At 42.4% G+C, this 11,789-nt stretch overlaps 1 protein-coding gene across 1 annotated transcript; it reads right to left on the bottom strand.

The window, feature by feature from the left end:
- Positions 1–3,560: 3,560 nt before the first annotated feature.
- Positions 3,561–5,407, bottom strand: LOC135645093 (vicilin Cor a 11.0101-like). The gene is made up of 5 exons (XM_065163165.1): positions 4,978–5,407; positions 4,723–4,898; positions 4,566–4,646; positions 4,221–4,481; positions 3,561–4,131 (listed from the first exon to the last, which is right to left on the bottom strand). Exons 1-5 carry the CDS (start codon positions 5,390–5,392, stop codon positions 3,640–3,642), a joined length of 1,425 nt encoding a protein of 474 aa, XP_065019237.1. The 5' UTR covers positions 5,393–5,407; the 3' UTR covers positions 3,561–3,639.
- Between the last annotated feature and the right edge of the window lie 6,382 nt (positions 5,408–11,789).

Genomic DNA, 11,789 nt, shown 5'->3' with positions numbered 1-11,789 from the left:
TACCGTATATGTATTATCACTCCAAATTTCCCAATAGAACGTGCTCGAGACATGTGAGTCGAGAAAAGCTGACCCACGCCAGCAATGTCCACCATGACGGAGACTTTAGGCCAAGTGTGTCCAAGATATGTAAGTTCATAAAGCCCAACCCACACTACTAGATTTGTCATATCGAAGCCTTCGAGCTAAATGTGGTTGAGGCATGTGAGTCGGGAAAGCTCAATCCATATCTCTAGGCCTGCTCTGAGGTAGAGAAGGAGAGGAAAATAGAAGAGGCAAGCAAAGGCTCTAGCCTATGATATACTGAATCCCTCATATTTATAGAGGTCCCTTGCAAACCCTAATGGATCCTCCCCTAGTGGGTATTGGATCTGCATCCAATTACCCAAGCCTTTTAGATTAGTGGATCTCTATCTAATAATCTCTCATAGGCTCTTATTGGATCTCGTTCATGGGATCCAATAATTCAGGAGTTTATTGGATATCCAATAAGATAGAGGCTCCGGCGGATATCTCAAATCCAAATTTCTACTCATCGCAATACCTACCATATGTGTGTGACCCTCTAGGCCTAATATCGAGCCGGCCATGAGTTATACCTATCAGAACTCCTTCTAACTTAGTAAATTATTATCTCTATAATAATCTACTTGACTCATCGACTACGGACGTACTAGGCCACTACACCGTAGTCCCCAGACGATATAGGGGAATCCAATCCATTGGACTTGTCTGTCATCAGTTATCGTATACATATAGTCTCTTATCCATCCAATATCCCAGAGACCATATATCGGGCATGGTGCTGTCAGATCCATACGGTTTCTTCTCGAGTCTCGCTCTAATCGGATTCTCTCGGAGAACTTTTTCTCTCTTAATCCGAATGACCCTAGCCAGGGATTTGTCTGAGCAAGAATACATGGGATATTCCTTTCATTATGTCAAGAGTGGATGATCCTTTATCGATACTCAATAGCCCTCGTAAGGTCGATTGCCACTCCCAATGACCAACTGTATTAGATCTGGGACATCTAAACCTATGAGTCTGGTATTAAAGAGTGTAGCACTCATACAGGATATCCTTGGTATCTCAAGTCTAAAGACTAGATACACCACTAGGACTACGGAATAGTTGTCTGACAATAAGGAATCATCAACCATCTAGTATTATGTAAGCGGATCAATCAGTGAACTCATTCTCCAATGAGCACCTGTACTGTATCCCTAGTGTCCCCACACGAGCAGCTATGAGACCAGCTGCATCCATCATATAGACGGGTATATAGCACACCAGTCTGTCCGGTTATCACGATGTCCCTCTTGAGTAACCTATAACCGGGATTATTCAAGATCTGTGTTTAAAGGTGAATTGATCTCATTATTGTGATCTCATCATGATCTGATTCCCATTGCATAGATCCAAGGACGTTATAATATATATATATATATATATATATATATATATATATATATATATATATATATATATATATATATATATATATGCAATAGTTAATATAAAGTGATAAATGTCAAAATATAATAAGCAAAAAGATTCTGTGTCAAGTCACACGTGCCATCACTCATGTGATTGGCTTGTTGAGTACCTATGACTATCAGCTATTAGATTTGCCACGGCGAAGACCTTAGGCCAAATGTGTCCGAGGCATGTGAGTTGGGAAAGCTCGATCTACATCACTAGGCTCACAATAATGGAGACCCTGGGCCAAATGTGCCCAAGACACGAGGATTGAGAAGGCTCAACTCACATAGAGGAAAGGAAAATGAGTTTAATGCCACACTTCGAACCTCCCAGATCGGAACCCCAGAGCATGCTTTCAGGGGGGACAATTGATGGGGAATATTTTAATAATAAATCTCCACTTGCCAACTAATGCCGATGTGGAAGAAAAGGGTCGATCGTCTCTCCCCTATCGTTAACATGGTGGTGGTTATAGCTTGTCGACCTCCACGGACAAGAGTCCATAGGAGGTTGTACGGACTTGTCTCTCTTTTGTCGCCCCCATAGACAAAACGCCAATGGGAGATATTGAGGTCATTATAGAATAGTCCCTCGACCAATTAAGTATCAAAATCGATTCTCGGTGTTTGCCCTAGGGGTCAGACCCTTTTCAAAGGACCTTTCACATCTTATATAAACCTCAGGACTTACTTAAGTGTCGGAGATATCGGGTCGAAAAACTCCTCTCGACATTTGTTTTTATGCAGGGACCCCCTGAGAAATCAAACCCCACCTCAGGCACCTCAAAACTATACAAAGATGACCTTAGAGCCACCTTAGCCATTTTGGGGTTGTCTCGAGAGATCCATAGACGTCCCTATGCCTTCGGGTCAAGACCAAGCCGTATTGACTCATTCGTCAATTTATATTTTTTTCTATTATTTAGTACTTATGTTATTTAAATTTGTGTATGCTTGTAATATTCTTTATATTATGTTGCTTACCGCTTATATTCTTTTTAGTATTTTATAGTTTAATTTATATATTTTCTAAACAAATACTTGTTTATAATTTTTTATTAAACTAGAGTGAATTTTAAGAAAAATCTCTTAGTCTTGAAAATTTTCTATAAAGCACCCATACTTATATAAAAAGATCATCTTATCTCTATCTTCATCGAACAAACCATTGGCTTCGCCTTGCATCATCGCTTCTTCCTCTTGGATCCATCATGCCGTAGCCCTTGTATCAACCCTCATATCACCTCCTTCTTAGCATGAGAGCTATAGGCAAGACGCAAATGGGAGGGGTTGGTGGGGTTCGCGGAGATGATGGCGATCCTCGCACCTCCTCCTTCCTCACTAAAGAGCTATGGGCGATGGGTCCGATGAGGCCTACTGGAGTTTGCAGAGGTGGTAACAACCCTTGCATCTACTCTTCCCTCATGCGAGGGCTGCAGACAAGGCGTGCAGGGACAGGCCAATGAGGTTTGTGGGAGCAATGACAACTCTCACACCCCCTCCTTCCTCATGCAAGAGTTGCATGAGACGGTAGCCCTCATGCCCCCTCCTTTCTCACAGAGCAAGGGCAATGCGGGGTGATATACGGTGGCACAAGGTTGTAGGTGAGCATGACAAGGGTAACACAAGGGCTATGTAAGGCTAGAGACAAAATTGGTTATTTATAAAAAAAAATATTTTGTGATAATTTTTCACACACACATAATTATTTTAAAACTTTCCCTTATATTTTTTTGATACGTTATACTTAATATGGTTTGAAATTTATATCATTTTTGTTTATTATACTGCTGTTTAGTGTGACTTCGACAAGAATTTATCATATTCTAGCAACATTCATACTCTTCTTGGAAGATGCCACTGGCCGCAGATGATCAAATCTTCAAACTTTGGCATTCCAAGGGACGTCAAACGTGAACACACGATCAGTTCGCAACCAGTGAAAACCACATGTAGCTGAAGTGGGAAGAGCAGCGGAAACTGTAGAAGCGGATTTGATCACCAAAACAACATGTAGAAACACATGTTGGAGCACGCAAAGTATGTGACTTCTTTATTCGAACTGTAGAAGCACTTGTCCGTGCCCCAATTTATCCTTTTCGCACTAATCCTCGTTCACCTAAACAGGATTCCCTACCCACAAGCTCAACAGCTCACTCACAACCCGGCATATTTGAAGATAAGCTGCCGCCACTTCTCTTCTTCTTCCCGCCGGCGCTCCGGACCGGGCATGAACACGCTCTCCGGCTGCGCATTGAGCGCCTCTTCCACTTCCTCCGCCGGGACCCCGAAGGCCATGGCCTTCGCCGCCCTGTCGAGTCTGTTCAGCACGTTGTTCCTCCCCGCGAGGTAGTACCTCCGGTTGTTCTCCGACCGTATCCCGAAGCAGAGGACCTGAAGGTTTTCGTTAGCAGCGGCCACGACTGCCGCCGGGTGCCCTGCGGGGATCACGAACACCGACCCACGGGAGACTCGCGATCTCACGGTCCGATAGCGGACGCGCTGCTCTCCTTGGGATCCCGTCTCCTCCTGGGTTCTGCGTCGCTCGGCGGAGCGATGGGGACAAGCCATCTCGATGTAGCCTCTTCCTTCCACCACCATGGCCAACTTGGTCGACCGGGTGTCGTAGTTTGGAGCCATCATTGATCGCTACACATAACAACCGCAGAGGATGAATGATGAGAACGACTCTTACAGTGTGCATATAACAGTGCAAAAAAAGAGAGGAGTGAGATCACCTCGCTGATGTTAGTAATGGATACGTCCACATTCAGATCCTGGAGCATCTCGCACTCGTTACCTGTGGCCTCGTGTAGTTGACCATGCTCATTCGAATGAGAAGGGCTATTCTCCAGCAGATTGTATGGCTCATTTGAGAGTCCAAAAGGCCAACTCTCGGTTTTGGATTCATTCAATGCTCTGATCTGATCCTCGGTTATCTTTATGATTTCCCCCTTCCGCTGGCTCCTAAACATCCTCTCTAGTTTATCCCACGGAGTCTACAGATCAAACACAGTACGGTTAAAGTCCTAAAGGGGGGAGAGTCGCTGAGAAAATAGAGATGGAAGCAGATCGGAACCGACATTGAAGGCAGCTTCCAGTACTTCGTTGCTAAAACTGGTGTAGAAGGTCTGTGGATTCCTCCCGGCTGCACCATGGTACTCCTACGTCAAAGAAACCATGAGTCCTTCACATTGCGCCGAGGACCTAATCCAAAGGAGTACACTGAATCCAATCTACCTCAATCTGCCCGGGAGTCGAGACTGGGTGGAGGAGCATGGCGACTCGGAGCCTCTCATTACTGGCTTTGTTGATGGCATACACGATCACCCCCGCCGGAACCCTCATGATGTCTCCTCTCTTGATATCGTGTGACTCTCGCCTCTCCTCGTGCAGCAGTGTTATCGTCCCACGCCCTGCACGTGACGGCCATGACATTACGTACGTAGAGACCAGTGGGCTTTGATCAAAGCTTGCATGCATCGACTGGTATACCTTGCATTACGTAAACCACCTGTTCGGCGTCCCAATGGCAGGGCATGATAAAAGTCTGCGGCTCCGCCTCCAACACCGCCAGGCGGTAGTTGTCGACGCCCAGCAAGTGGTCGGATCTCCGAGCAAACCTCTCCAGCACCTCCAAACGGCCGTGCTCCGTTCTGCTCCACTGCTGGTAGCTCCGCCGTCCGAAGTAGTAAGGGTTGTGCTCTCTTCCAGATTCTTGCTCGCCGGAATGGTCTAAGCACCGGTGCACGCATAGCTTCCTCTGCTGCTGCTCCGGAATGCCTCTGCACTCCATGACGCAACGCTTCTTCTCTGGATCAGATTTGGAGGATGAAGCCAAGAGGCAGCTGGAGGAGAGTAACAGGAGGAGAAGTGGGAAGAGGAAGGCTTCGACTCTTCTGATGGCCATTTCGCTTTGGCTTCTGGTCTTTGCGGGAGATGGATGTGTGATGCAATGTGAATGGCTAAGCGGATATTTATAGAGTTGAGAGAGAGACAGAGAGAGAGAGAGAGAGAGAACGAAGCGGGTTCGCCTCCGGACGCTCGGCCGCGTGCAATGTGCATGGCTCGGCCTGGAATGAAGGGAGCTCACGTGGAGCGTATGATTTGGTCGTCGGTCACCGAGTCGTAGGCCACCTGGTTCTATCGTTGCCAAGGACGCTTGAAACTAAATCGACGCTTCTCGTGTAGTGCTACTCGTTACTGATACATTTATTGCCATAGACCCTTGTAGGGTCCATGCAGTTGGGTTTCTAAACACGAGCAGGAAAGCAAATGGGTGGTTTACGAAAGCTATTTCCGTCTTGTGCTCATCATGGTGAAAGATTGCTCTCAATGGACTGACGATTGCAACGATGACCAGCAGATGACTACAGAAGTATCGTTACTCCTTAATTTGGGACCGTTAATTTAGAATTAAATATTTTTGATCATTGGAGTTTAATGATATTATCGTTCATTTGAGATTAAATATTTCATACCAACAGTTCAAACACAACGAAAATACTATCGAAGCTAATCCCAAGCTTGGACGAAAAAATATAGAGAATTACTTTACATCACTGATAACATAATGAATAGGAGATTGTCGGAAAGAGACCTATTGATATAATTCTTTATAAATCTCAATAGCAATAAAAAAAATCCATATAACCAAATCTTATTATAACCTAGCATTAGATAATACTACCAATACCGATGGAGCAGTTCGTATTGCTGCAATAAAATTGTGTAATTTCCAATTGAAAACGGATTGTCACTCAAAAATGAGGTAAAGTTAATAAAAAGCCAACTTAGAGTACCTTTGGCTGAAATTGACATTTCCACTTTGACATGCTCAATGCTGTTTAGACTACATATAACATGAATAATCTTGCTTGCAATCAACAAGTGAGGCTCTCTTGTGACCTCACTTGCTCTCAGATGATGAAAGTTCAAGTTTCGAACAAAGAAAATTAGGTTATTTTTATTAAAAAAAACCTTTTTTAAAAATTCTTAAAATATATCCATAATTTTTAATTTTTTCATTTGGTATTCTTTTCTTCTCTAATATACTAAATGTTTCTTATCACCACCACGGTGGGCATTATCAACTATCAACTCCGTCCCACTGTAGTCACCTTCAATCTTGTTGTAGTCGAATTCAGTCTCGCCACCTTCACTTTTTGCTTTCTCAGGAGGCCTCTACAACTTTTTTCGTATCATTTGGTGGTCATTCAGGAACCACAAACGTTCTACAAATAAAATCCTGTCTTCCTCCAATTCATCTGTTTCAGCTCCCACAAATATTTATGCAATTCATTCAGATTCATCACAGAAAAATACCTAAAAATCATAACTGTAACAATATAAAACAGCGACGAACCAGTGTTCCACAAAATTCTCCAAAATGCGGATAGAAATCCACTATCAGAAAACTTTTAATGTCAATAAAGGATTGATTATATGCAGAGCTCAGCACTAGACCACCCACTATTGGATAGATATATCTTGCTTACATTGCCACAGAGTTCAACAAAAGTTTTATGGTATTGACTCACTAAAATCCAAAATCATACAAGCCACAATCCATGGAGGATCAACCTCCTTTTGTAGAATAAAAACAGTCACCTCTGCATCAAGCTCAACATGTAGCGTCTTCATCCCTTCCTGTTTGGCATGAAGCATAGCCTCATTGATAGCAGCTAATTTATTATAAAGGTTTTCTTTTCCACTGATAAGGATACAGTCATCAATATTAGTCCTTAAGATAAATTTAATATCACCTTTTATCGGGTTCTCTTAAAAGAGTCATCCGAGTTCAACTTATATCGTGGTTGGAGCTCGCTTTATTTAACTGGTTAATTGTATTCATGTTTCTCGTGCACATTTGCACTTATGTTTATGTCGAAAAGAAAACACATACTTTAAAGAAATATTTCATTAAGGGTATAAAAGTCGACGCTCGGTGCCGGTGCCATGGGTCAGATCCTTTCTAAGCACATGCTTTCTTACGAACCTCCTCGAGAAGTCAAACTCCACTTCGAACACCTCGGAGCCACATGAAGACCACCTCGGAGCCATCTTAGCCATTTGGGGCTACCTAAAGAGATCCGTGGAGGTCTCTGTGCCTTTAGGTCAAGACCAAGTCGGGTTGACTTATTCGTCGATGGAACTTTCCTTTAATATTTTTGCACTAGAAGGAGATTCCTGAATAATGCACTAGATGAAACTTTACCCACTAACCCTCTCAACGAGCGCTCTAATGAAGAGACTCTACCCCCAACCTATAGCATATTTACACATGGTAGGCAACTACCCTCCTTTCCCTAAGCGGATACGTTCACTTCCGCTCATACATTGGGGCATTACTGATATCTACTCAATGACCCCAAACTTTCACCTTCGGGGATGAATATGAGACACTTGATTGTTCTCACTAAAGTATTCTTGAACCTCACCCATTAAGTACAGATGCTTATGGGTATGATATAGGTAATTGCCCCGCTCTTGCCCTAGCTAGCTCAATAGACCATGCTATTATCTTAGCCACAAATGACGTCTCAACCACTGGTGGCACTCACGCCTGTTAGGATTCCCCACCCCGATCTAGTGCTGGCAGCTTAGGACCATCCCCAGCCCGTTGAGCTACCAACAAAAGTTTTGGAAAACCTTAATAGAGTATTATACGCATAGCGAAAAAATAAAAAACAAAATAGGTTCCCATAGTTTCAATATCGGATCGTTGTGAGAAAATTGGTGTGTGAAAAATCATAAAATCGAAAATTGCTTAACATATGTGAGATGATATACTTAGGGAGATTATATATCTCTAAAAACATATATCCAAATATATAGATAAAGGAGATAATATGTTCTTCTCTCTAACGATAATCCACATAATAGGTCGTGTGATGACGCTCCACCTTTCGCTATGTGATCTTCCTCTCCTTTGCACACCATATGACTCTATCAAGATCAAGAATGGGCCAGCCCTTCTTGTTGTCCATACACCCCAAATAGAGCTATTGATTGAGGAGGAGAGGGAGGGAGGAGAGTAGGAGGTGGCAGTCAAAAGGAGTCTAGCCTTTGGCCTATTTGGTTCCCTCTTATTTATAGATGTTCCTACCCTATTGGGTATTGAATTTCTATCCAACAACCCTAGCCTCTTGGATTAATGAACCCCTATCCAATAATCATTAATTATGCTTATTGGGTCTTACTTAAAAGATCCAATAATATATGGGCTTAATAGATATCCAATAAGATATAGGCTCAATGGATATCTCAAACCTCTACTCATCTTAAGACCTATCATATATGTATGACCCTCTAGGCCCAATACCGAGCTAGTTGTGAGTTGCACCTATCAGAAATCCTTCTGACTTAGTGAATTATTATCTCTATAATAATTCATTTGACTCATCAACTATAGACGTACTAGGCCACTATACAATAGTCTCCAGATAATACAAGGGGATCCAATCTATTGGATATGTCAATTCTCAATTACCGTTTATCTATAATCCATTATCTATCTAATGTCCTATATATCGTATATCGGGCATAGTGCTATTAGGCCATACATAATCTACTCGTGTCTTGCTCTAATTGGATTCTTTCAAAGAATGCATTTCTCTCTCAATCCGTATGACCTTAGCTAAGGATTTGCTTGACCAAGAATATATGGGACATTCCTATGATGACATTGAGTGCGGATAATCATCTATCAACACTTGGCATCCCTTGTGAGTTTGGCTACCATTCTCGATGTATGGCTATGCTAGATCTGAAACGTCGAGACCTATAAGTCTAGTATCAAAGAGTGGAATACTCATACAGGACATCTTTGGTATCTCAAGTCTAAAGATCAGACACACAATTAAGACTATGAAACTATTGTCTAACAATGAGGTATTATCAATCATCCAGCATTCCGTGAAGGAATCATTTAGTAAACTCATTCTTCAATGAGCAACTATATTATATCCCTGGTGTCTTCACACGAGCAGCTATGAGACCAATCACCTCCATCACATGGATGAGTATATAGCACACTGATTTGTCTATTTATCTCGATATTCTTTTTAAGTAATCTATGATCGAAAATATTTATGGTCTATATTTATAGGCGAATTAGTGTCATTATCATAATCTTGATCTAATTCTCATTGCACAGATCCAAGGACATTATAATATATACAATAGGCAGCATATAGTGATAAAATATTAATAATAATAATAAGAAAAAATGATTACGTAGCATGTCACACGTGCCATCACTTACGTGATTGGCTTGCAGGGCACCTATGACCAGTAGGAAGGAGCACCCCGCTCCTTGATCGTGTAGTTCAGCATGTAGGCATATCAGGGCCTAGCCCTACTCAAATTAGAGATCCAATTGGCAGATTCAATGGACGACTCCTTGAGGGCCCAACTATGATAAATAAACCAACACCTAGACGAGATACATCGGGAGTTCCACCAATTCAAAAGGGAAAGTTCGGATGACTCCATCTAGGGCCACTCCCCATTCACTCATAACATCTAGGAGGAACTAATCCTAACAAATTTTTGCCTTCACTCACTAGAAGCTTTTGATAGCAATTCCGACTCAGTATAGCACATTATTGCTTTTCGCGCTCATATGTCTTTGTACGGCACCTCAGATCCTTTGATGTGTCGTGCATTCCTAACGATGCTAAGGGGCTCGATGTGAGAGTGGCACAACTGCCTAATGCCACTTTCAGTTAGTTCTTTTACTTAGCTCACAAAAAATTCAAGCTTCATTTCCTCGAGAACATATGCCCGAGGTCATTTACACCGATGTTGCTGAGGCTCAAATAGGAGGAAGAAACCCTCTCCGATTTCATCACATGGTTCATTAGTAAAATCTGAGGCATGCAGGAGGCCAACCCATCCCTCATGATTTAAGCTTTTATAATAGGCCTCAGGCCCACTCACTTTTTCCAGTTGTCGGTAGAGAGGCCATCGATGACAGTGCCCGAGGTCCTCCAAAGAGCTAACCAGTACATAGTTGTGGAAGCAATAATCTCAAGTAAGAGCAAAGAAATGCATAAAACGCCACACCAAGAACCATCTTTAATGCCGACCTTGAGCTCACCTCGGTGGAGGAAACATTGCCTACTTGAAATATCTCACCCGAGGTCCAGGTCAATGCCCCTAAACATGACAAGAACCAAGATATGCTTACAAATAAAAGAGAAAAGACCTACAACCGATGAGGACAAGTCAAAGTATTATTGCTTCCACATAGATTATGGTCATAACATGGAGGAGTCTTATGATTTGAAGGAGCAGATTGAAGAACTCATTCATTAGGGGCACTTTTGGAGGTTTATCTGAAAACCCCAAGAACTTTCACCCTGCCCATAAGGTCTGATAGAAAGAAAAATCGATATGATCATTGGTGGACCTGTATCGAGAGTGGATAGCTCCTCTAAGCGCAAGGCCTATGCCTAAGCCACCATCAAAAAGCACTTGAGATTGGGAAAAGGCATCAAAATAACTTTCAAAAAAGAAGAGATGGAGTATGTTAACCCAAACCACAATGCCTTCATGGTCTCCATAAAGATGATCAATGCCCAAGTAAAAAGTGATAAGAATTAAACGAAGAAGATAGAAAGATAGAAATTGTAAAAGAAACTATGAAATGTATAAGATGTAATTGGCTAATACATTTGATAGTGAGCTCTTGATAGCAATTTATACACACTCAGTAGGGAGGTTATACACATTCAGCAGGGAGGATTTTTCTCAACTACTTAGAGATTTCCTCAACTGCCTTGAGGAAATCTTATCTATTTATCATGCCCCCGCAAGATTGAGCTTCCATCAAGGATGTCGATCTTGGACCGATGAGATGAAAATGGTTTCCGAGCGAGAGGCTTTCTGAGTGAGTCTACTAGTTGATCAGCTGTATGTATGTGAGAAACACGGAGTTGATGTCTGACAACTTGATCTCGCACGAAGTGGAAGTCGATGGCAATGTGTTTCATGCAGGAATGGAACACTAGATTGGCACATAAGTAGGTAGCGCCAATATTATCACAATATATTGTAGGAATAACCGTGGAGTTGACGTTGAGTTCCTTGAGCAGATTTGTGACCCAATTGAGTTCAGCAGCGGTGGTGGCGATGGTACGGTATTCAGCTTCAGTTGTAGATCGTGCAACCGTCTATTGTTTTTTAGAACTCCAACTGATTGGAGTGGCTCCAAGGAAGACTTGAGGTGTTGTATACCACAAGCAGAGAGACAAGATATGAGGGCTTGATATTCGCCTCCACCATCAGAGTAAATCGTTTTA

The sequence above is a fragment of the Musa acuminata genome, chromosome BXJ3-8 (genome assembly GCF_036884655.1).
Source record: "Musa acuminata AAA Group cultivar baxijiao chromosome BXJ3-8, Cavendish_Baxijiao_AAA, whole genome shotgun sequence".
Lineage (NCBI taxonomy): Eukaryota > Viridiplantae > Streptophyta > Magnoliopsida > Zingiberales > Musaceae > Musa > Musa acuminata.
Note: the sequence above shows the minus strand (reverse complement) of the source record. Positions and strands in the feature narration are given on the sequence as shown.